Raw genomic sequence first — 26,642 nt, forward strand, 5'->3', positions numbered from 1 at the left:
AAACACACACACACAAACACACACACATACACACACACACACACACACACACACACACACACACACACACACACACACACACACACACACACACACACACACACACACACACACAAACACACATACGCACACGTACAGACACACAGACACAGGCACACACATATACACACACATACAGACTGACATACACACGCACAAAACACACACACATACACACACACTCAAACAGACACACACACACCCATAGACACACACACACACACACACACACACACACACACACACACACACACACACACACACAAACATACACTTACAGACGCACACAGAGCACGTACAAAAAGAAACATATACACAAACACACATGTACACACATACACATATATACAGAAATGTACACACACTGGTGCACAAACACACCTATACACAAACATACATGTACACACACACACACACATGTACTTTTGTATGTACACACAAAAATATATACACACATATGTACGTATACAAACACATATGCGCACACACACATGTAGACACATATGTATACACACACATATACATACACACATTTACACACACACACATGAACACGCACACTAGTACACACACATACATGTACTCAGACACACATGTACATACATATGTATGTATGTACACACACATGTACATACATATGTAGACTAACACATATGTACACATACACACACATATATATACACACATGTACACACACAAACATGTGCACATACACACATGTACACACACACACTTTTACACACACATGTATAGACAAACACACGTAAAACACATGCACAGGTACACACGTAAACGGACACGTAAAAACACACATGTCCAAACAGACATGTACACATACACATGTGCATACACATATACACACATATACACACACACACGTCCAAAAACATATGTACACATACACACACATACACATACACACACATACACATACGCGCCACATTGAAGTTAGGTAATCTGAGAGGGAGGGGAGGAAATAAGGATGACTAATTTGTGTGGGCCAGTGGTTCTCAACCTGGGGCCCCCAAAGGAACCACGGGGGCCCCCAGAAGAGCCACGGGGGCTCCCTGAGGAGCCGCAGGGCTTCCATAGGATCGGCGGGGAGCCCCAGCAGGATCGGCGGGGCGCCCCCAGGAGGATCGGCGGGGCGCCCCCAGCAGCAGGATCGGCGGGGCGCCCCCAGCAACAGGATCGGCGGGGCGCCACCAGCAGGAGGATCGGCGGGGCGCCCCCAGCAACAGGATCGGCGGGGCGCCCCCAGCAACAGGATCGGCGGGGCGCCCCCAGCAACAGGATCGGCGGGGCGCCCCCAGCAACAGGATCGGCGGGGCGCCCCCAGCAACAGGATCGGCGGGGCGCCCCCAGCAGCAGGATCGGCGGGGCGCCCCCAGCAGCAGGATCGGCGGGGCGCCCCCAGCAGCAGGATCGGCGGGGCGCCCCCAGCAGCAGGATCGGCGGGGCGCCCCCAGCAGCAGGATCGGCGGGGCGCCCCCAGCAGCAGGATCGGCGGGGCGCCCCCAGCAGCAGGATCGGCGGGGCGCCCCCAGCAGGAGGATCGGCGGGGCGCCCCCAGCAGGAGGATCGGTGGGGCGCCCCCAGCAGGAGGATCAGCGGGGCGCCCCCAGCAGGAGGATCGGCGGGGCGCCCCCAGCAGCAGGATCGACGGGCGCCCCCAGCAGGAGGATCGGCGGGGCGCCCCCAGCAGGAGGATCGGCGGGGCGCCCCCAGCAGGAGGAGCGGCGGGGCGCCCCCAGCAGGAGGAGCGGCGGGGCGCCCCCAGCAGGAGGAGCGGCGGGGCGCCCCCAGCAGGAGGAGCGGCGGGGCGCCCCCAGCAGGAGCGGCGGGGCGCCCCCAGGAGGAGCGGCGGGGCGCCCCCAGGAGGATCGGCGGGGCGCCCCCAGGAGGAGCGGCGGGGCGCCCCCAGCAGGAGGAGCGGCGGGGCGCCCCCAGGAGGATCGGCGACTTCCTATCTCAGTTTCAAAAATAATCAGTTTGACACGTCTGTGTATTAATACTAATGTTGTTTTTTTCTTTTAAAGACTCATTCTTCAGACAGAAAAACGGATGCAGCATGGGCTCCAACATCTGTCCAGTGCTTGCCACCATCTACATGGAGTGGTTTGAATGTACCTTGTTACCAAAAATTAAACCAGCGGAGATGTTTTGGTACAGATATGTAGATGATATTTTTACTATATGGGATGAAAAATGGGGTTCTTTTAATGACTTCTTCATAGAATTAAACAACCTAGCAAGTAATTTAAGTTTCAAAGTAGAATGGGAAGAAGGAAAAATCCCATTTCTGGACACTTTGGTCATGAGAGGTCCGGACCAATTGTCCTTTTCAGTGTACAGGAAGCCCACACACACCGGCAGCTACCTACATTTCTTTAGTCATCACCCGGATAACTTCAAATGTAGTGTAGCGTCGGGCCTGTTTCTTAGAGCATACAGGATATGCAGCCCACAACATCTGGATGCAGAATTAACATTAATTCAATCACAACTTTCAAAGCTAGGATACCCAGGGTGGTTTTTGTCCAAAGCCCTGAGGAAAGCAAAACACAATTTTTATAAAACATCCAACCTTGATGATAAATTCAAATGGAGCAAGAATAACTTGTTATTACCATATAGTGATTCCATTAATGCAGCTTTCAAACTTTTGCCCAATGATGATGTCAAACTAATTTTTAATTACCCAAACAGTTTATTCAGGAAAGTAGTGAATGTACACCGACGCACCAACGTAGAAAACAGCCCCGGTGTGTACAAACTTCCCTGCAAAGACTGTGATGAAGTATACTGGGGCCAAATAGGAAGAGACTTAACCACGAGAATAAAGGAGCATAAAAATTCCGTTAAGTACGGACAAGAAAATTCAGCTGTGTTTCTCCACACCAGTAAGGAGGACCACCGCATGGATTGGGAAAAGGCTGAAATTATTTATAAATCCCAGAGTAGTTTTCGAAGAAAAATTATTGAATCCTCTCTCATTAAACACCTACCCAATTTTAATTTATCGAAAGGTCAATGGTCACCAGACTGGATCACATGGATGGCAGCAAACAAATTGATTATGAAAGCGGCAGGACAGATTCCCACATACCAACCCCAAGTAACTTGAGTCCCCTTGCCCGCGTCTCCTAATTGTTCTCTCCCTGTCCATATTTATACTTGTTAACTCTATTCCTTTGTATCATTCTGCTGAAGAGGACCACAGTCAGTGGTCAAAATATACAGATAATTAGTATTTCTGATTTCTTTTCCCTGACAGTGTGTGTGTGTGTGTGTGTGTGTATTCACCTCGAATCTGCTGCAGTCTCTGTGTGTGTGTGTGTGTATATATACACATATATAATTAAACTAACCAATCCCTCCGTCTTATTGGGTACTTTTTTTTTTTTTTTTTTTACTCTACTTGCGGCCAAGCTACTATATGAATCCATTTGGAACGATTGTGCATTTCATACAGGAGGAGCCAAGAAAAGAGGGAGGGAGGGGTGGTGAATGGGAGTGGAGTATGTAGGGATGAAATGGGTGGGAATGGATCTGTGCCTTTGACTTTTGGCTACCTCCCTTATAAGGAGGAAAAAGCCGTTGGTATGTGTGCAGTATTTGTATGTATACAAATTATAGCGTGAAACATGTATGCTCAAAATTATTTAATTTGACTTGAGTTCATTTATTTCAGTACGATATAATTTCACAAACATTTCAAACCAATACTAATACAAATGGGATAACCAACAAACATAAAGAATCTAGACAGAGTTACAGGTAAGAATATAATAATATACTAGGAATAAATCAAAACAGCCAAATAAGGGGGCTTATTTTCATTGATGTCAAAAAGATATATATATATATATATGTATATGTGTGTGCGTGTATATATATATGTGTGTGTGTGTGTGTGTATATGCGGAAAAACCGCCAAGGAAAAAGATAAACTGATGACCAAGCGTTTTTGTCTATTCAGACATCCTCAGGGTACATAGAAATGAAAAAGGACACAAGAATATATACACAGAGTATAAGGTCAGGAAGGGAACCGGAGAAGGTTGTGAGGCTCTATTGTCGACCTGACCCGTTCGTGGCAGCGGACGTTTGGGCCACTACCTTTTTCATAATCAAATTGTCCAGCTTGTACATACCATGAATTAAATCTAAGTTATTGACAAATGTATCTTTGATCAGACTAGATTCTATTATATTTCTAGTCAAATATGACTTATTTTTAACAATTTCTTTAGCACCCTCCCAAATTATGAAATGATTAAAGTCCCGTAGGCGAATAAATAATGCATTAGAAATCTGCCTACTCTTGACGCTATACTGATGTTATTTTAACCTTACTTTTTATTATTTTTCAGTCTGACCAATATAGCATTTGTTGCAATTTTTACATTGAATTGAATAGATGCATCCTTCTACCTTATAAGGAGATTTTTTTTATTAAAAGACTTCTAACTGTAATGGAGTTCTTAAATGCCACTTGAATGTTGTACGAAAGAAATTAATTTCTAATGCGTTTGCTGTCGTTTTCAACAGAATATGCTTGAAAGAGAATCTCCTGCCACGCTTCACGAATATATATATATATATGTATATAATGCTAATAAAATCTTCATATGCTGTGTGCAAATTAATTACTTAGTCGTGGGGTGTATTCGCGTGCCATTCTGCATGAGATACAAAAAAATATTCTATCTAATCTTTTCCTATGAGTTTTTCTTTCACGGAAAGTCAAATGTTAATATTAACCCAGCAACACAATATATAAATTATATTCTATATAACAATATTCACACAGACACACACGCACACACACACACACACACACACACAAGAAAATACAAACACACACATATACATGTACGCACACATATACAATCAAATACAAACATGCATACACAAGGAAACATAAAAATACACAAATATACTAATGCAGAAACACACATGCATACAAAAATACATATACGAACACAAAATAGACACACACACACACGCACAAACACACACACACACACATACACACACACACACACATACACACACACACAAATAGTGCAACCCACACGTAAACACAAATACATGCGGCGGGGGTGCCCCCAGGCGGAGCAGGAGCGGCGGGGCGCCCCCAGCAGGAGCATTTCGATAAAATGTAGTCTACGCTTCTTCGCCGTTTCGTCTCTTGGCATCGTATTGATAGTCGATATTGTATGGCCAGTCAGCCTTTCGAAAGTGTCCCCTAAACACCGTCACCACTGAGGTCATTTCAGAATAATTTTGAGAGAGAAATGCATCTGAAAGTTCCTGTGGTCAGACTTTGCACCGTTTTTAACGAAATTATTATATCATGAGAAGTAATGCCGCATGAACGCCTCTCAATCTTCATCGGATATCATATCGTCCGAACACTCCAATTTGTCAAACGTATCGTCACTGTATTCGAATTGTTTATCATTCTCTAGAGTTGATTTGAAGGCGATCATCTTCCTTTGGAATTCGTGTATAGACGTTTTCATCTGGTCTTGGTATCAGTGTACAACCCAGGGAACGTTTTACTGTGCTCGTCCCTTAGCCATTTGCCATTTCCATAGGTGTTTCTGTCTACACCTCTGTCTAAGCTTCTTCACCGTTTCGTCTTTTGGTATCGGCCTCGTCGTTATGGCTTCGCCATGGGCGCTTGGACTGCTTCGCGAGATTCAACTAACAGATTCAACTCAGCGCTCCTAGAGGTCAGACGTATAATAATAATAGTAATAATAATAATAATAATAATTACTGTAAAAATAATAACATACAATATATAATGCAATATAATTATATTACAGTATAATAACATAACATAATACTACTAATGCAATATAATTATATTACAGTATAACAGGATGCCAATAATAGTAAGTGTTCAGCTTCCAGAAATCAGTTTCTTCATGAATGCATAGAGAAGTGATTATAAAAGTGTAACTGTTTTAGGTACACAGAGCACAGGACCTAAGTTTATTTTTATTTTTTCTGAAATGTGTCATTTTCGGATACCAGAGTAGAACTTTTGAAAAGTAACACATGGTTGCATCATGCCTTCTCATGACGATACTGTATAAAGTGCATATATTACTTGATACCTTCTCATGACAATACTGTATAAAGTGCATATATTGCTTGATATCTGCCACAAACTTGTTTCAGTAAAGAATATCTATCACTGCAAAGTATTTCTATCTCTTCCAGCTGGCATGCACATCTCAAAATTGTATGGAAAGAAAGCTCCCCCAACACCAAAGGGTGTGAAGGCATTTGTGATAAGAGATGAGCCCCAGTCTGATTCTGATGTGTACCTGAGTAGGATCAATTGTATAAGGTCAGGCCATATGTGAACATTCTGAAAGAAAACTTTAATAAGATTCCTTTGAGTATGAACGTTTGTGTTGATGAGATGATGGTTCCTTACAAAGGTAGTCGAGGGCCTTAATTGTTACTACATCAAGTCCAAACCTAACCCTTGGGGGTTTAAAGTTTGGACTTTAGCTGATTCTTTTGGCATCGTGCATAATTTTGATATATGTGTTGGTGCAACACCAAAAGTTGATGGTTTTCCTTATTTGAAATCCAGTGCTAATATTGTTTGTAAATTGGCACCTGTTATTCCCCTCTGTAAGAATCACAGACTGTTCATGGATAATTTGTTCTCAACAGTTCCTCTGTTTTTTGAAATGTTCAAGAGAGGTATGTTATGCATGGGAACTGTTCGGAGTAACAGACTTGCTGGACTTTAGCTTATTTCAGATAAGGACCTAAAATCAAAGGGAAAGTCTGCCTTTGTAGAATATGAACAAAAGGTTAGCACATGTGCAGGTTCTGTAAGGGTTGTTAGATGGAATGATAACAATCTATGTACAGTCATGTCTACAATGGGATCTACTCAACCTGTCACAACTATTGGACGCTGGGACAAAAATGTATCCACAACACAGAAAACTGATGTAAGGTGTCGTGCTCTTATCAAGTATTATGATGCTAATATGGGAGGTGTTGATAAAATGGATGCCCTTATTGCTTTTTATAGGATGTTTTTCAGATCAAAGAAGTGGTATCATCAGCTTTTTTTTCATAATTTTTTTGATGTGGCAATAGTCAATGCTTGGTTGGTGTACAGACGGGATGACACAGCTTTTGGTGTCTGCAAAGCCTCTAAAATTGCATGATTTCAAACTAGTTTTGTCCTTATCCCTGCGTCTGCAAAACGAGCCATTGACAGGTAAGAAGAGAGGTGGGCCATCAGCTGGTGGAGTTGATGAAATGCAAGTTGAGAAAAAGCACAAAGGTCATAACACTAAACCAATTCCTTCTAACTAAGGCAATTAGGCATGACCAGGTTGGGCATTTTCTTGTAACTCTAAAAAAAATGAGGAAGGTGCAAAATGCCTGGTTGCAAGTTGTCACCTATAGCATGGTGCTTGAAGTGTGAACTCTATTAAAAGGTGTTTCTTGGATTTTCATGGGGTTCACTATGATCTGCAAACACTGCCACATGAAAAATGAATTGATCTTTCTGGTACAAAACAAAACAAAAAAGTCATGTTTCAGGAGTTTTGACTCATTTCAGTACCTTTTAGCTGGTTTTCATTTGTCTCTAATTGGGAATATGAGATAAGGTATTTCTTGATCTGTAAACATTGTCACATGCATAAGGAACTGATTTCTCTTATACTTGATAAGAAATTTGTGGTACAGGAGTGTTGAATATTTTATCAGTACCTTTTAGCTGGCTTTGATTTGTGAAAATGTGTATCTTTTTCATTCAGTCTAACAACGAAGTTATAGCAAACTTCACTCACTACATTCATTATTAATCTTATCAAAGGTTTTTATCATAAAAAATAATAATCATCTTCACTTTCAGGTAAGATTAAAGTTTGGTATGTAATGATTCTGTATTTTGGCTATATTTCACTAAAAGGCCTGTCCTGTGTTCAGATCATCGAAAAAGGCACTTTTGGAAAAAAAGGCCATTTTTGTAATATGGCATGCAAAAGCAATCAAAAACACCTACTTTTTTTTTTTTTTTAATGTGAACTTAATGTGTATCATAATGGGTTAAGAATATTACATACATATACCTTACAAGGGAGGTAGCCAAAAAGAAAAAGGCATAAAAACCATTCCCACCCACTCCATCCCTAATACACTCCACTCCCCTCCACCCTCCCTCTTATCTTGGCACCTCCTGGATGACAGGTCATCCCTGCATCTTGTCCACTGAGCGAACTTTCACAGATTGGTTACAAAATAGGACGAGGGAGTCAGATGAGAGGTACAAAGAAAAGAAAAGAGAAGAATATTAATTAACAATAAAATAATCTAATATATATATATATATATTGGATATTTCAAATATCATTTTACTTAAGAATATTAATTAACAATAAAATGATATAAAAACATTATATTGGACATTTCAAATATTATTTTACTTAAGAATAAAATAATATAAAACTTTATTTCAAATATTATTTCAGTTAAGAATATTAACAATAAAATAATATAAGAGAATTATTTCGGATACTTCAAATATCATTTCACTTAGGAATATTAATTAATAATAAAATAATCTAAAAAAATTATTTTGGACATTTCAAATATTATTTTACTTAAGAAAATTAACAACAAAATTATCAAATATATATACTATATATATATATATATATATATACTGTATATATATATATATATATATATATACATATATATATATATTATATATGTATGTATATACATACACACACACACACATATATATATATATATATATATATATATATATATATATATATTGGATATTTCAAATATTATTTTACTGAAGAATATTAACAATGAAAATAATCGAAAAAAATATATATAATAATAATAATTTGGACATTTCAAATATTATTTTACTTAAGATAGTATGCAACCCTTTAAAATCATGGATTTCTGAATGTATCCCTTGCAGCACTGAAATGTTTGCCCACCCACCCACCCACCCACCGCTGGCTGGCCTACATACAGTCAGAATACGAGCTCCTTGAGATGGAGCTCACATTCTGGAGACGGGTAGTATGGAGACTACCCTCTCCGACGCCCATCCTACTGAGCCGTCACCTGTCCGTCACTGGTGCGGCAAGACCAAGAATCGGCAGAAAGGAAGCGAGAATCTAGACAAAGAGTACCAAGACGAGCGAGCCAAATGTAAGCTTCCGTACAGACTCGAATGAACCCGCAACTGACGTTTCCTCACCTGAGTCAACGGTACGTGAGCTCTTGCTTGCCCAGTTTCTCTGAGATGAGTGGGCTGACGCATGCACTTGTACGTGGTTATGGACCACGTCTTGATCGAGTCCATCTTGCTCTGAGGGGGCCGTACCACCGCAGACCCGTTCTCGCTTCCGCTTCCGGGCGACATAAGAGGCACTGGGGACATGACTGCTGATGAGAATACAAACAATAACCCCAAGAATCGTGACACGCTTTCCGTTATATCCTGATGTTTGTCCGGTATTAGAAATGACAGTAAACCCCCGATATAATGGACAGTATGGGGACGGGGGGCCTGTCATCATGTCCAAAGACCCGTTATGACCAAGGATCCCTCGCTATAGTGGATGAAAATAATCCGTTATAGCGACGGTTTGTCCGGTCAGATTTTTTGTCCATTATATCCGATATGTTGAGATCTGTTATATTGAGGGTGTACTGTACTGTTGTCATTTCATATTCAACTATTTTAATTTCCTCTTTTAAGTTAGAGTGCAGTGTCATGAAAAATGCGCTCCTGTTGTTCTTACAGCACGTCTCGTCTAGACTTTTTTTTCTCGCCATATTCAAAATCTCTAGAATTAAGAGAATCCCCAATACTTAGATGAAAATAAACAATTAAATAACAAAAATAACAAAACAAATGAATGACAGAAATTTCCGCAGACCAGCGGGAACCTCTACTTCTTCATTTTCGTTCCGAGCACTGGAAGTTTCCAATTTTTCCAAATACAGATTTCCTGGATACATATTTTAGTACACGCTGAATGTCCAAATAAGCAAGTTTTTATCTAAATACCCTGTGTACACAAAAGGACAAAATGTGCATCCCTGTGTTCTTAGCCTTCAAATACAGTCCTTTCATTCCCTTAAAAAAAACTACCTCCCTGAAAACATTATCCCATTACTGTATATAAGTACTATATGAGCAAAAGTACATAACACTATTTCGTCAAAAACCCTGTACTATATTTCGGTCTCACTAATTGGCCGAACAAACCGAACAAAACCAAGAAAAGCTGAACAAAACCACAAAACCCAAACAAGACAGGTTTTGCTCAAATGCACACTTCTATATATATATGGTTGCATTATTTGAACTATTTTCTTTAAAATGTGTGATTTCCATGTATATGATCAAAGAGAACTAACATTTTTATCCTCTGCAATTTTACCTACCCCAGCTACGACTCGTCCAGCCAGCCGTCAATGATCACTGGTGGTATGGATCAAACTACACGCTTTTAAGCTTCTTACTGTTGTGTTATTAGTGTAATAGACTGCATATAGTTGAATTATTTAAACCCTTTTCTTTAAAATGTGTGATTTTCATGTAATTTGACCAAAGAGAAGTTATGTTTTAGCCTCTGCAGTATGACCGACCACAGCTACATATACCGTAACAAATTAGCATATGGTTGCATTATTTGAACTATTTTCTTTAAAAGGTGTGATTTTCATGTAATTTGATCAAAGTGAAGTAACGTTTTTATCCTCTGCAAAATTACCGACCCCAGCTACGATTCGTGGTTACAAATTTACCGCTAGCCTGCCATCTATGTCCTGCAAATGCAGATCATCACTGAGCATCAGGGTTGCCAGATTGGCGTTTTTAATGCCAAATTTTGTATTTTTGGAATGTTTTTACTGTGGCAGGAAAATTTGTTGGGTGGCATTTTTAGGGGGGGCGTTTTTAAAGACCCGGTCTTGATTAGAGATCATTCTATTCCAAAAAATGCCACCCAACAATTTTTCCTGCCAAACACAGTAAAAACATTCTAATGGTGGTGTAATTATGAAATGATGGTGTTTTGTGTGTCTTAGTTTTGTTTTTTGTAAAATCGCAATGTGTATGTTATGTTGTTTAAGAAAGTGTTCAAGTTCATGTTTTTTCGTGTTAAGACCGTCAATGTTGGGTGGTAATATGTGGGTGTTGTGGGAGTTGTATGGGTTGGATGGTGCGGGTTGGGGTTGAGGGTGGGGGGGTAGGGGGGAAGGTGGGGGATCTGTGTCAGAGGGGGGGAAAGGGAGAGATCGGGGACAAAGGAAGGGAGTACTAATCGGGGGTAAGGGAAGAGGGAAATTGGGAGTGGGTGAGGGTGCTGGCTGTGGTTGGGGAGGTGGGAGTGGGGTTACTGGAGGGCAGGTAGAACATGTCCAAGTGTTTGTGTATTGGTTTGTGTCAGCAAGTGTTGTACAAGTGAGGTGGGCCCAGTTTTTGCACATATTGCACTGAACTGAGCCCTTTGTCTGTCTGCTCGAAGTAATGGGTTTAGAGCATGTTGGGCATGTGTATTTTGTGGTGGGCCCAGGATTGCTCTCTACATCTCCAGCTAAAAGTAGAAGAAGAGGGGTGATCGCCGGAAAATCACCCCTCGGTGCAGAAAAAACGTAATATTGCATGTTGGGAAAAAGGATTGTGGTACTCCCCAAGGTCGTAGCTCCTCTTGGGGATCGGTGCCACCTGCGTAGAGCTGGTGGCCAGGGGTGGTTGCTGCCGTTTGGCCCCCAACTCTTGGGGTTGGGGGGTTGTCCCACGACGTAGACGCTGCAGCTCCAGAGCCTTGTTGTGGCCCAGGGTGACATGTCGGGGAGCCAAGAAGTCCGAGGTCAGCAGTTAAAGGCCTCCAGATGGTCTGTAAATGTCAACCAGGTCAACAAGGCAACACAACCCTAAAGGCCTCAACACTAACAATGGCTCTCACACAGCAGGTAATGGAAAGAGAGAGAGAGAGAAAGATTGAATGGGCATTAGTTTCTGATCATATAAGATTTCTGTGACTCTGATCCATATGGATGTCACTCACATCCCTAAATTACCGACTCAACGACACACGGGGAATAGAATTAAAAGTCGAGATTACTCTTCAATTATAAACGAATGCCGAATAACTGGTTCATAGGGTTGTCAAAATTGTTGAAATATTAACATTCCAAAATGAAAAGGAATTAATATATTCCCAAATTTGAGGTCACACAGGTGAAAAGAATTGAATTACGGTTCCACGTCCGAAAAAGCTCGAGATCCATACTCGCTAGATGACCAGAATAACCAAATGCGACCCAGAATAAAACACGCAAGAACATAACTGTAGCAACCATGATAACAAATACACATGGTTTTCAAAGTGCGCACATTCAACAAGTATTTTTTGTTTAGAATATAATGACCAACTTTTAAGACCTCATAATATAGCACCAGCAAACTTACCTACTAAAGCAGAGCTTCAAAGCATAACCTGGCAGAATACCTTAAACTCTGTCCTACAATACATACATCTTCTGGTGTTTCTAGCAGGTCTTCAAATATCATAAAATAATTCATGACAAGCAAAATAAAAAATTATTAATAATAAATTAATCACTAAATACAATTAAGTGAGCAACTAAAATATAAGCAACCAACTTAAGAGGATAGACTAAAAATAAATTTGGGTGAAAATTGAGGCAAAGAGATGTACAGGGACGAGAAAATCATACGAGGGAGCAGAGACGTGGAATCTGATTGAGGAGGAGGAGAGGAAGCCTGACGTGTTCAAGATGGAGTACAATCCGCGTAATAAAAATGGATAACGTCAGCAATATTTGACTCTTCGTGGCATCTTAACTTCAACTCTGGAGAGACGAAGAGTGCGGGGGATCTGATAGAGGTATTCAAACGGGTCAATGGTTTGAACAAGGGCGACACAGGCAAGGTCATCATATTACGACAACAGGGCAGATCTGGTAGTAATGGGTGCAAGTTGGACAAATTTGGGTTTAAGAAGGAAATAGGCAAGAACAGTTCACCAACTGCGTGGTTAACGAATGGAATGGACTGTGTAACAACGTAGGTAGCAAGCGCTCAAACTATTCATTGTTTTAAGAGGAAATTTTTGTTCAATTCCACACTACAAAATTCACTGTAAGGGGCACCATCCTAGTCTCCCAATAGGGGGGGGGGTTGTGACGTTAAACCATATCATCATCATCAAGAGGAAATTGAATAACTTTATGGATGGGATGACAGGTGGTAAGGGACATGGAACTGCCTAGTGTAGGCTCTATGGTCTCTTGCAGTCTCCCCCATTCTTATGTTGTGTGGAGGTGAGGCAGATAACAGGTGGAAAGAAATCAGACAAGTTGTTCCATCAAAAGTGAAGGGATGCAAGAGGAGTGCCTGTTGAGCAAAGAAGAGAGAGTGCAAAAGTTCCGAGTGGATGGGCAATGGACGAGGAAGTAACGCAGCCTGAGGGGACGTTCTTCATCTTCTCTGTAAACCTCTCTAATAAATGGACGGAGGGGGAGAGAGTTCACAGTTTATCTGCCATGCTGGGGGAGGGGGGACCAGTTTGGTCACTGCTGCCCTTTGTATTCTCTCGATCTTGCTTATGTCCTTCACTCTGTGCGGGGACCATACCATCGATGCATATTCCAATCTTGGGTGCATCAGGGTTTCGATGAGTTTTTCGTCATTTCTGTCTTAACACATAGCCGCTGACACAAGCAGTGTGGTGTGGGTAGCAGAAAAAAAAATTGAGTTTCTTGGGATTTTTTTTTTTTTTTTTTTTTTACACTGCCAAAGTTGCACTTGTTTTTATATACTCAATATTAATATCTGGGCAACTTTGGCAGTGGGAGAAAAAAAAAAAAATATTTCGTCCATTCTAGTTTGCCTCTTAGTCACCCTTCCTTCACTTGGACACACATTGAACAATCTCACCATTCACTCCACTATTACTATCCCACCCTCTGCCAAACACTATAGACAGCACCCACCCAGTACAGGTGCATTCTCTTCCACTGTCATTTACGGTACCTCCTCCTTAAGAACAGCTTTCTCCTTTCCTATCCCAGTCAGTCTCTATCATCATCTCCCATGGCTACTATCAAAGACCTCCTGGCTCCCTCTATCCTCCTCTACAATTAGCAACTCCTTGAAATAATCTGCCCATCTCCACCTCACAGCTTTCTCTTCCATTAACAAGTACCATTTACAGTACAAGCTCAATATAACAAACTAATTCAGCTAAAGTCCAATTAGAAAAGTTTACAGAATGTATGAATGATTATCATTTATTTTATATTATTTGTTTATTTGTTTTGTTATCATTTGTCTGTTTGTTTATTATTATTTGTTTCATTCTCATTTGTTATTAGTTATATGACAATTTATCATTATTTACTATTTACCTGTTTGTTTATTATTCAACTATACCTATGCATTTATTTATGTATCTTATTTATCATTTACATTATTATAGTTTTTATTTATTCATTTATTTATCATTATGATTTTTTATGCATGCGACCTAGATATGGACCAAAAGGTCTCCTGTCGTCGGCATGCTCCCCCTTTGAAATCCTTTGTATTACTGCCCCATCAAATACACTCTAGTTCTTCACTACATGGAGCATGTCTGTTACATCCCTAACTGCTGCCTTACAAAATCAAGTGTTCTCCAATTCTTTCCCTACAGTATTTCTAAAGGAGATTACAACGGAACGATGCAATCAAACAGAGCAAGACTGAGAACCACACGTGATCAAAAAGGTTACTGATATTCAGTGGAATCTGCCTTTTAACAAATTATCAAGTGCAAATTTAACAAGTGCTACCTCCCTTGTATGGGGGAAAAAGCCTTGGTATATGTAGGTATGTATGTATCTTTGAAACAAGATTTTTTTCCCTCAAACTTCTGAGTTTACTATTCAAGGCTTTCCACAATTGGGGGAGTTTGTTATAGCGAGCTTATGCTGAAATACCTTTACCCTTTCCTCTCTCTCTTCAACTTGCCTCTTTGCACTCTTTACTTCATGCATACGTACAAGGGAGGTAGTCAAAAGGTGTCCTCCTTTGCTTCATGCACTCCGAATAAAAATCAAATATCATTTCACTTATGGTGTCCAAACAAACTTCTGATCTCGGGGAAATCCGCAGCGCAATGCGACAAGCTGCTACTAAACTAACACCTTCCGAAAAATTCTTCAAAACTTCTCTCCTGGTCTCCCATCTCCTCACACATACACATGTAGATGCAACTAAAAAAAAAAAAAAAAAAAAAATTCATAAAGAAAACTGCTGGGTTTTTTTTAGATAAAAAGACTGCTGTTTTTTTTTTATAAAAAAAAGACCTGTTTTTTATAAAAAAAAAACATGTTTCTAATATAAAAAACATGGATATTTTCGTGTTTTTTTCAGGCCCATAGACCATGATTAATATGTGCATACCTTATTATATATCCTATTTTATGTGTATGTTTAACCATTCATGACAAGGAAATTTGGAGTGTTTAATCTTTGAAGATTATACTAAGAGTAAATTTTGTAAGGTAGCCATATTGTTGCAGCAAAGGTCAATTACTTGTTTATTTTTATACTGTGTCTGATGTCTCTTTGGATAAGGTAGATACGCATATGTGGAGGGATGAATCAAGTACTTACACCTGTTTTCATATACTTGAACAAATTTGGATGTGTAAAAGATACATACATACACATACCAAGGCTTTTCCCCCCTTACAAGGGAGGTAGCCAAAAAGGAAAAGGCATAAAATCATTCCCACCCATTCCATCCCTGAATACACTCCACACCCCTCCACCCTCCCTCTCATCTTAGCACCTCCTGGATAACGGGTCATCCCTGCAAAAAAAAAAAAAAAAAAAAAAATTAATAAAAGTGAAAATAAATAAAATGAAATAAAAATAATAAAAAACAAAATAATTAAAAAATAAATAAACTTGCGATTAAAAAAAAACACTTTTTTATGCATCACTGTACATAAAGCAAAACTAGTAATCCCCCACCCCATACACTGCTCCTCTCCCCCCGCACCCCACCTGGGCTGGTCGCCGCGCTGCCTGGCGAACCATAGGAAGCTGCAGGTACAGGATTGTACTGTGGCACTGAATTGGGTCTTTGCTGCTGCTGTTGCTGCTGCTGCGGTGGTGGCGGTTGACCCACTACCCCTCCAGCTGGCTGGCCTCCCCCGCCTCCTAATCCGACATTGGCAGAGTCGTTGGTAGCAGAGGATGGAGGCAGGGGAGGGGAGGGGAGGGGGCTATGTGGACCCTAACGGGGCCGCCGTGTCATTCAGCACCATGCTCTGCAAGTCGCCTTCACTCAGGTCTCCGTCCAGGGCATCAATGCCGTGCCCAGCTGCCATCTGTCGAGAGGAGATTTATACAAACCCGAATAAAAAAAAAAAAAAAAAAAAAAATCTACAAGTGTCATGAAGCATCAGGATGAAGCTGGCAACTTTATGGGCCCTACTTATGTATATATATATATATACACAAAAGACTTTTTCCCCCCTTACAAGTAAAGAAAAAACAAAACAGAAAACACTCCCATCCCATCCCTTCCCTCATATACTCCACTTCCCTCCCTCTTATCTTGGTTCCTCCTTGGTTCCTCCTGCATGAGGGGACGGAGAGGGGGGGGGGTGGTGGCCAATTTTATGAAGTGGCGTTGCTATGGATGTGCTGTGTCTTGCGACATTGCTTCTGACCCAGGGAGGGCAGTGGGCGAGATGTAGGGATGATCCGTCATCCATGAGGTGCCAAGATAAGAGGGAGGGAAGAGGGTGGAGGGGAGTGGAGTATGTAGGGATGGAGTGGGTGGGAGTGGATTTTATGCCTTTGTTTTTTTGTTTACCTCCCTTGTAAAGGAGAAAAACCCTTTGTATATGAGTGTATAAGAAGCAATCAGAAAATGTCTCTGTATTATTTTTAATTTTTTTCTTTTTTTGCATCTGGAAGAGGACTGGTGTGCAAATACATATATATTTATATAAATACATATATATATATGTATACATATATATATATATATATATATATATATATATATATATATATATATATATGTATGTATATATAGCAAATGCTGCACCCTTGTTTCAAAAGGGTGACAAATCCAATCCTGGTAATTATCAGCCAATTAGACTTTTGTGCAAACTAATCGAGTTTAACCTGAGGAATGGCAGTCGCAAGAGGTGGACGCTCGCTTGGCGCACCCCTCTACCGCTGTCATGTCGCTGCTATCCCTGGTGGGTGTCCGCGAGTGCTAGTAGCATATAAGTGCAACAAGTCGAAGGGGAAGGAACAGGAATGGATTGGTTGCCCTAAATGTCCTACAAGGAAAAGGGCTCATTTGAAGTGTGTAGGTTTGAAAGGTGTCAATCCTGACAATGTTACGAGTATAAACTGGGCATGTGACGCATGTTTTGAAAGTATTGTCCCAGGCAATCTAATTATGAATAAGTTGGATGAAATAAAGGCACAGTTGTCAAATAGCTCACAATTGTTGAAAGGTGATATGGAAACTGTGATCAAGTCTGAAATTGAGACAGTAGTTGAAGACATGAAGAAAGAGGTAGTTACCGTGGTAGATGATGCAAAGAAGGAGGTTAAAGAAGTGAAGAAAGATGTGGAGGAGAATGTTGTTGTGGGTATAAAGAGAGAGGTGGCAGGAGTGAGAGAATGACAGCCTGGTTGCTGAACTGTCGACCGCCCATGCAGCCGGCTCGGCTGACCTCCAAACTACCGTAGGCATGACTTCAGCACCATTATGGAGCCAAGTGTTATCAAGGAATGAGATAAGGAGACAAAAAAAACTTGCTTGTGGTTAGTGCAAAAGAAAATGGGGAAAAAATCCAGCGAAATGAAAAAAGATGTGGTTGGAGCACTTAATGGTGTGCACATTACTGACTCGTTTTACAGGTCGTGGAGACCGTTTTGAATTTTGAGGATAAAACAACACTTATAGAAGCAGAAAAGAAATTGGGAGTTGTCAACAAAGTATCTATAAAGTACATTAAAAAATGAAACCAACGATAATGATTTGCAATGTCTATAAAGAGGAAGAAAAGGATCATATCATTGATACACTAATAGAGAGAAATGTCTATCTAAATTCCATTGACAATGTAAGGAAAAAAATAAAATATCTACTTGATAAACATGCGGCTAATAACACAGTGCATTACATATTGAGATGCAACCCAGAAGTAAGAGCACTTATTAAGAAAAATGGCGATAGAGTGTTCCTGGAATGGGGGAGATTTATTGTTCGAGATAGGTATCACCCAATGGTTTACTACTATTGCCAAAGGTTCAACCATAAGATTGATAAATGTCAGGCTAAGAATGATAATGATGATGATCCCGTTTGCTTTAAATGTGCGGGTAATCATGCATCCAAAGACTGTACAGCTACCATTGAGAAATGTATTAACTGTGTCAGATACAAGAAAACTGAAATATCTCAGTGTTAATGACCATTAACTGCCCTGTCTACCAATCTGAAATAAGTAGGATATGTAATTTAACAGATGATGGCTGTTGTTAGACTGAATAGTAGTGTTAAGTGTGGATTGTTAAACATACAATCAGTTGGCAACAAAACATTTGAAATATATAACTTATTGAAGGATAATGATCTTGATATATTAGCGCTAACTGAAACTTGGTTAAGTGTTGGTGAAAATGTGAAAATAAAAGAAACGACTCCTGACTCTTATAACTTTGTTCATGTTTCTAGGGATATAAGAAGAGGTGGAGGAGTTGGTCTATTTTTAAGAAATACCTTTAAAAAAAATTGTTGTTAAATAAATTGAAACACAATATACATATGAAGGCATGTACATGACGTGTGAGACAGGAGCAGAAAAGTGTTCTTTTGTGGTTGTATATAGACCACCGCAGACCAATGTTAACCTATTTATTGATTTACGCCAGTTTTTAGAGACAGTTAATATGATCAGTACAGAAATTGTTAATTGTGGAGACTTCAATATCTGGGTTGATGACAACATTGCATCAACAGTCACGTTTTTGGAGATGATGTCTTCCTTGAATTTAACTAATAAAGGTAATGGTATGACCTCAATAAGTGGACATACTCTAGACTTTGTTTTCTGTGCTTCGGATGGAGACTTGGTTATGGAGATGGAGGTTGGTGAAGTTTGTGATGTGTCGCCTCTTGATAAACTTGTGCAATTTAAGCTTCCATTCAGTAGAGATTTAAAACGAAAGAAGAAAATAATGTTCAGACCATTGACCAATCTAAACCCTAAGGCCTTCATTATTACTCTAATTGACATTCTCACTAAGAAAAAACTAGAAAGTTGCGTCCATGAAAAGTTATATACAAATTGTACAATTAGTTTGACAAACATATTTTAATAGCACCATAAAACAATTATACAACTCTCAATGCTCTATAGTTGAAAAGGAAATGACCATCAAAGATGATTCACCAGGGTTTAATGGGCTTAATACTAAAGCAGAAAACGAGAAAAAAAGAAAAGGAAAGAAAATGGTGCAGAGATCAGACAAATGAAACTAGACTAGCCTACATTGAAGCAAAACAGCATGAAAAAAAGTTATTGTTCGACGAAAACATGAATAATATAGAGGTAAAACCAGTGAAGCCGGATCCGATATTAGATTGCTCTATAATATATTAAGCAGTTGAACTGGCAACAATAAACAGAAAAAGATGCCGGAGGGATATTCTGATGAAGTAGTGGGTGGCCCAAATGTTTCTGAACTTCTTTGAAGAGATAATTGAGAATGCAATAAGAGGTTTTTCTACCAATGACTACAGAATACCTATAATAATTATACCAGACGATCAAGAGAGATTAGAATGTTTTCAGCAAAAAGACATACCAAAGATTAAATCTATCATACTTAGAGCAAATCCAACGTTCTGTGATAACGATCCGATTCCCTTCAGGAAAATTTTCACCGGTGGGAATCTTGATAAACTGGCATGGGGGGTAGTGACCGAGTTGGTGAATACTAGTATTGCCACTAGGGTTTTTCCTGATGCCACAGTGAAGCCAATAGTTAAAGCCAATAAAGATCCACAATCTTTGACTTCATATAGACCTGTATCTAACCTAACATTTTTATCAAAAGTGTTTGAGAAAGTAATCCTTGAACAGTTAATGGAACACTTGTTGGCCATCAATATTTTTCCTGACAATCAGTCAGCATATAGAAGACTATACTCAACTAAAAACAACCTTATGTGCCGTGGTCAATAATAGGTTGGTAAACATGGACGAAGGTAAATGTAGCATTTTAATTTTGTTAGATCTAAGTGCAGCTTTCGACACTGTTGAACATAATCTATGAATACAAGAGCGTCATAACATTGGAATAGTTAATGAAGCTTTGGAATACCTGGAGAGTTATCTTAAAAACAGAACTCATCGAGTGCAATTTGGTGGTACCTTTTCGGAAATAAGAACGCTACATAGAGGGGGTACCTCAAGGTAGTGTATTGGGTCCAATTCTTTTTTGTATTTACACAATCGGCCTTGCACAGATACTAAGAAATCATGAAATTGACTTTAAGCTTTATGCTGATGACACACAGTTTTATCTAACATTAACAAACATTGTCCAAGCTGAAATTAAATTGAATGAAATAATAAGTGAAGTGAAAAGTTGGATGAACTCAAAGAAATTGAAACTTAATTAGGACAAGAATGAGTGTATGGTAATCGGAAAACATAATGATCTAGTTTGCTATGACCTTACAAGTTTCAAAGCTCTTGACACATACATGTCACTTAACAACAAAGTGAAAGACTTGGGGATTATTATAACTGATAAAAACTTAGATTTCTGTGAGCAAGTAAATAACATAGTGAAAGTTGCAAACTACCATTTGAAAAACTTATCCTTTGTTAGAAAATACCTTGACATAGATTTGATGAAAAAAACAATTCACAATCATGTTATCAGTAGGTTAGACTACTGCAATTTTTTTTTATTACGGCCTGCCAAACTACCTGCTGAAGAAACTGCAAATGATAATGAAAAGAGCTGCACGTTTGATAAAAAATATTCCTCGTTGAGAAAGAATTACTCCCACATTAATTGAATTACACTGGCTCCCAATAAAAGCTAGAATAGAATACAAAATATGTGTACTCACATACCAAGAAGGCAAAAAAAAAAAAAGAAAGAAAAAAAAAAAAAAGGTACACCAATGTACTTAAATGAGCTCCTAGAAGATTACTACACAATGTCTCAAGTTATTCTGCGACATAACACTGTACACTGTCGGCTTAATGAACCAAGACATTATCAAGAAATCGGACATAGAGCCTTTCAAAACTGTGCCCCTCGACTGTTTAACAAGCTATCAACCTGTGTCAAGCAGTGTGATAATATCAGTGTTTTCAAAAAGAGATTGAAAACACACCTCGTCTTTGCTGAGTGAATGCTACGATTTGCAGACAAAAACCATCGAGAACAACTACAAATGTTGAGTTGACATGATCAGTGGTGTGGCCTATGGAGTCCCTTCTCTTACTTAGGGAGATTTAGGCCAGAAGAAGGCTACATACATACAGGTAACAGGTACATGCAGTCACATACTAGCGTCATGGCGACAACAAAAAATATTTCTTTATTCAGATTTTAATAATCCAATCTATTTCTACTTACTTCTCTGGGTCACCATAATGGTCTGGTTTGCATAAATGGCAATGCCAACCAGCTGTGTTCCCAGTACAAGCCAAACACCGCCCAGTGAGGCTGTCACACGTAGGAGTGCCCGTCTCACCCCGAACAAGGTTTTCATTGCACTGACAAGCAGTGTTGCCACTCTGGAAAATTAAAAAATCCTAGACAGCTTGCCAACAACTACTATATTGAAAAAAAAAAAAAAATAGATTTGAATTATATTACACAACATAGGTCTGAAAACATTTTGAAGTTAGAAAACTGTATACATCAAACTAATTAGCACTGCCTGTAATGGTGCAATCAATGTAGGTAGACTTGCAGTGGATCACCACATCCCTCACTGTCATCACCAGGCTCCCATGAATGTAAAGTTGCTTCTTCACTCTGTCGCTTTTTTTTTTTTTTTTTTTTTATACCGTTTGTGACACATGCCACTTTTCAAATTGTTGACGAGTTCAGGTGAAGGTGTCCACTCACAACATGGCACACCTTGACGAGCTACTCACTGCTTGTTTTGCCAACACCGACTCTGTCTGCAATTGCACAGACTTGAAGTCTATTTGCTTGCTTTGTTTTGATCATATTCACCCGAGAGAATATTCTCTCAACACAAGCAGATGAGTGTGGAAGTGCAAGCAGACCAGTCATGAATTTAGAAAACAGTTCAAATTTCATCATATAATTATTACCATCTTTAACTTACAGCAACTCATGATGCCAGAAGGAAGTTGGACTAGAACTAACTGGCTCTGCAAACTTTCTTTTGAGTACAACAGGACTTTTCACTGATCCTCCAACTCTTCAAGACCATCTTCTTTAACAAGAGAAGGAAAATGTACCATGGTTTTGCAAATTACTCAGTCTTGAAGAAATGTTACAGTGACATAATTTGCAGTGAGTATGTATGCTGCTTCAGTACCATGATCACTAGCTTTTTTAAGCCACACGAAGGTTTTCTCGCAGTTTGTAACTGTTATAATATTCCCTGGCTATTACTATCATAAGAAGTTTTCCATTTCTTCGATGACATGGCTAGGTTGCTTAAGTATCTATATAAACCACAAAAAAGAATCAGTATCACAGAATCTATAAAGTATAACTACAATACTGAAGAGAACATTTCACATATAGTTTTCTAATCTCGTGTACAAAATCTCAACATTGAATGTACACTTTCAAGATTGCAGACCAACTAAAAATTAAACTCGAATCACCAATTTGAAGCATGTACACTGCTTGCAATGCAGAAATACTGATATATTGGTATCTTCGCAATAACACATATATTTCTATCACGTTAAAGGCATTGTGGAATCCAAGTATCAACTGTTGCAACGAAAATAAGCACAAGAAAACTAACCTAAACCACATCCGTAAACACAACGTCAGTCCCGCTCGGCTTATTAAAAATGGCTGTCAATTTAAGTAGAATCATATACTCAATTTATTATCATTTATTATTATAATTTCAATTTATTATAGATTTTGCACAAATTTAACTAAATACCACTCTAATACACCCAAACGCGTGTAACCGCAAACTATATTTATGGTCACTGTAATTGTGCTAAATTCAAAGCTTCATCGCAATAACTTTGGTCAACACTGTTCACCAAAGAAGGAAAAATGTTTATAGCCAAGTAAATTGGGAAAAGAAACCAAAACAAAGTAAATATGCATAAAAAGACCAAATGAAAAAGTCTTGTCTCTTAAAAAAATGTATAAAAAAACAAACAAATTACTGCCCAAAGCTAATTCAGAATAAGCCAAGAAAAAAGCCAAAATGCTAAATATATTTTCCCACGCCAAACGGCTTTAAAATAAGCCAGAATGGCAAAATCTGGCGTAAAAAAAAAAAAAAAATCTGGCAACACTGCAAGGAGCCCCACCTGGGCTGGTCGGGTCGCTAAAATATCCATCAGCACATCTGTGAGCATTAAATAAAAGCATTAATAATTATTTCGTTGTTAAGGGATGGCGTGGGATGGATTTTAACGATAATAACGAAAATATAGAAAGTAAAGGATTTGGAATTCCAGGTGGTTTCGTATTGTCGACATTATTGTATGAATTTACAAATTCGTCTGTTTATATAAACTCGGTGAATAGCGTTAAGTTTCTCTAGCATAAGATATATTATAATTTTCTGATGATACATGCATAATATGGGGGTAAATTTTAATGACAACATATATACAGAACGCAAAGGATTTTGGATTGCAGGCGGTTTTGTATTGTCGACATTATGGCATAAAATTATCAACTCCTCTGTTCAATCTAAATCCGGTGAATAGCGTTGAGCATTTCTAGTGTAAAATAAATTATATATTTCTACTAATACGTTTTTGGTGTGGGGTGAATCTGAACGAAAAGAAATACAGAACGCAAAGGCTTAGAAATTTCAGGCGGTTTCGTGTTGTCGACATTATGGCATAAATCTGTCAAATCGTTTGTTCAATATAAAATCGGTGAATAGCGTTAACTATCTCTAGTATAAAATAAACTATATTTTTCTGCTAATACTGATGACCTGGAACTATCGAGTCACTTTTTTTTAAATATATTTACAAGTCTTATCCGAGATATTTCTCGAATCTGAAGATGGAAAACGATTATAAAGAACTGTGTGAAACATTACCAGTGGAAAGGCCAATATCTAATATCAATAGAGGGGAAATGGATAAAGCTACAAAGAAGAGAAAGAACATCAAGGCAGGAGGGAAATCTGAAGTAGAAATAGAAATGATTAAAGGTAAAGTAAAATAAATAACAACTCTCATTTTCCCAAATATTTATTTACAGTGAAAACTATTTATGAAATATCTAATTTCATATATCAAACGTTGCATTTTTAGCAAATGTGACTGCGCATTGAAACATTGTAGGCGAAAGTAAGCTTAGTGTCGGCAAGAGTGACAGGTGGAAGGATACTAAATTATTCAAAATTGAAAGTGAATTGTACAAATATAAAAGCATAAAGATGGTAAACCTCGCCCCGGATATTACAGAGGTAAAAATTAGTGGCATCAACAATATCTAACGGAAAGTTGTATCATTATCAACAAAATTGAAAATTCATGGAACTACTTGACAACTTGTCATAAAATTAGCCAGATAGAATATAATTTGTAATCTCTAATAAATTTGTATATCATATAGAATGAATGTGGATGATTATGGTATTATAACAAAACTGCACTGGTACTCTCCAGAACAGGTTTAGACGAAAAACAGTGAATGGATTTTGAGAAAATTGTAATTCATCATTCAAGCTGAAAAATTGTAAAAAGGAATAGGTTCCAGAGTCACGCAAACACGGATATTTGACATGAAACTTGTTTTTCAGTAACTCCTAACCTAGAATAACCATTCTATAAGAAAAATAGATCTTTCAGATGCAAAAAAAGGGATAAGTTCCAGAATCATGCAACATGATACATAATATAACATGAAATCTACAATACCCAATAGCTCCTAACCTCATATACTCTAGCCTAACCTAACATAATCATTCTACAGAAAAGAATCTTTTAAATGAAAAAAATGTAAAATGTGTTTGTATGATAATCATACTGGAATAGAAGTGGATTGTCTTAATAACAGGGCCGGGTGCGCTGTGATCATCATTTTAAAAGTCGCTAGAACCCTGGAGGACTTACCAAATCCTGCCATCCCCATTATCATTGTTTCTATATCCAGTGGGCCCAATGTATGTCAGTGATTCCATATTATGGGTTTGCACTAGCTAATGACCATAAAATAAGTATTGTCACAATTTTTTAAATTGTGACACCCAGCTCGCTGTCTAACCTTCCCATTTTCTCCGATTTCTCACCGTATCAGCCCTTAATTCCCCATACTCGGGGGAATTTCCAGTCCTTAAGACTTCTAGTAGCAACATCCTGTCTTTTCTCCTCCTCGATATCCTCTTTATTTGTCATGTCATTTTTGACAACCAATTCAATGCCTTAACGAAGGGAGAGACTTCTAATATCTAGAAACACCCCCCCCCCTTTTGATTTGTGTTCTCGGAGCCATGCTCAACGTTTTTCGCGCCCACACAAAGCACTCAAACACACCCCCTCCCCCCCCTGCGCGCTGCCACATATTTGATTAAGCTAGGCAATTAGAATTATTAGGACTGTGTTTAACCCGCTCGTGAACAGTGTCTACCTCAAAGAACACTTGGAACTGTGTCACCATCCCGCATGAACATTATTCGTAGTACCCTTCGCAACTAGGGACGGAGACATAGTACTATTGGCAACGTCGGAAGCCGGCTAGCGGACATCGTGACCTGACCTGTCGCAGGACACAGGCAGTCTAAGCATCGAGTTCGAAAAAGGAGGTCAGACCGCTCGATCTCGGAAGAATAAGCGCGTCCTTTCCTCCCTCAAGTGACTGTTGGGGATTTATATCCTCTTGAATAAATCGAGTGTCGATTATTTGGGTATAAACCCCTCAAGCAAAAACTGAGTGTAGTGCGATTGACCGGGAAAAGTACGCCGACGAAGTGACTTACAACCCCCATCACAGCGCGCCCAGGCCGTCCACCCCCCGCCCCCACCAAACGAAGTGGCGCCGATCGAAGCTCAGCAGGAGATCATGCTAATTGAAGACGTCTCCACAAGCAAGACAATTATAAGTACTCATTCAATAACAATTTCTTAAGCTAGGAACGCGCGCAGGGAATAGATAGGATGTATGTATGTATGTGAATCCAGCTGTTAAAACCCTTATTTAATGTCAAGTAGCTTAATTTTAGTGTTTAATTATTCAATTCATTAAAACTCACAATAGGAGTTCTGGGTTTCATTAGCCTAGGACG

General features: G+C 39.2%; 1 protein-coding gene across 1 annotated transcript; it reads right to left on the reverse strand.

The window, feature by feature from the left end:
* Positions 1-7,491: 7,491 nt before the first annotated feature.
* LOC143023839 (uncharacterized) lies at positions 7,492-23,187 on the reverse strand. Its single transcript, XM_076182476.1, has 4 exons — positions 21,794-23,187; positions 9,326-9,498; positions 8,273-8,316; positions 7,492-7,600 (listed from the first exon to the last, which is right to left on the reverse strand). The coding sequence occupies exons 1-4, from the start codon at positions 21,927-21,929 to the stop codon at positions 7,492-7,494; spliced, it is 462 nt and encodes a 153-aa protein (XP_076038591.1). The 5' UTR covers positions 21,930-23,187.
* Positions 23,188-26,642: the final 3,455 nt, after the last annotated feature.

Source organism: Oratosquilla oratoria, unplaced genomic scaffold, assembly GCF_046742065.1.
Source record: "Oratosquilla oratoria isolate Oo_2021 unplaced genomic scaffold, ASM4674206v1 SCAFFOLD66, whole genome shotgun sequence".
Classification (NCBI taxonomy): Eukaryota; Metazoa; Arthropoda; class Malacostraca; order Stomatopoda; family Squillidae; genus Oratosquilla; species Oratosquilla oratoria.

Coding starts and splice junctions, on each gene's coding strand:
- LOC143023839 (XM_076182476.1), bottom strand. CDS start 21,929: ATGAAAACCTTGTTCGGGGTGAGACGGGCACTCCTACGTGTGACAGCC. Junction 9,499..21,793: donor CATTATGGTGACCCAGAGAA/GTAAGTAGAAAT, acceptor TCATGTCCCCAG/TGCCTCTTATGTCGCCCGGA. Junction 8,317..9,325: donor CTCACGTACCGTTGACTCAG/GTGAGGAAACGT, acceptor AATCTGTGAAAG/TTCGCTCAGTGGACAAGATG.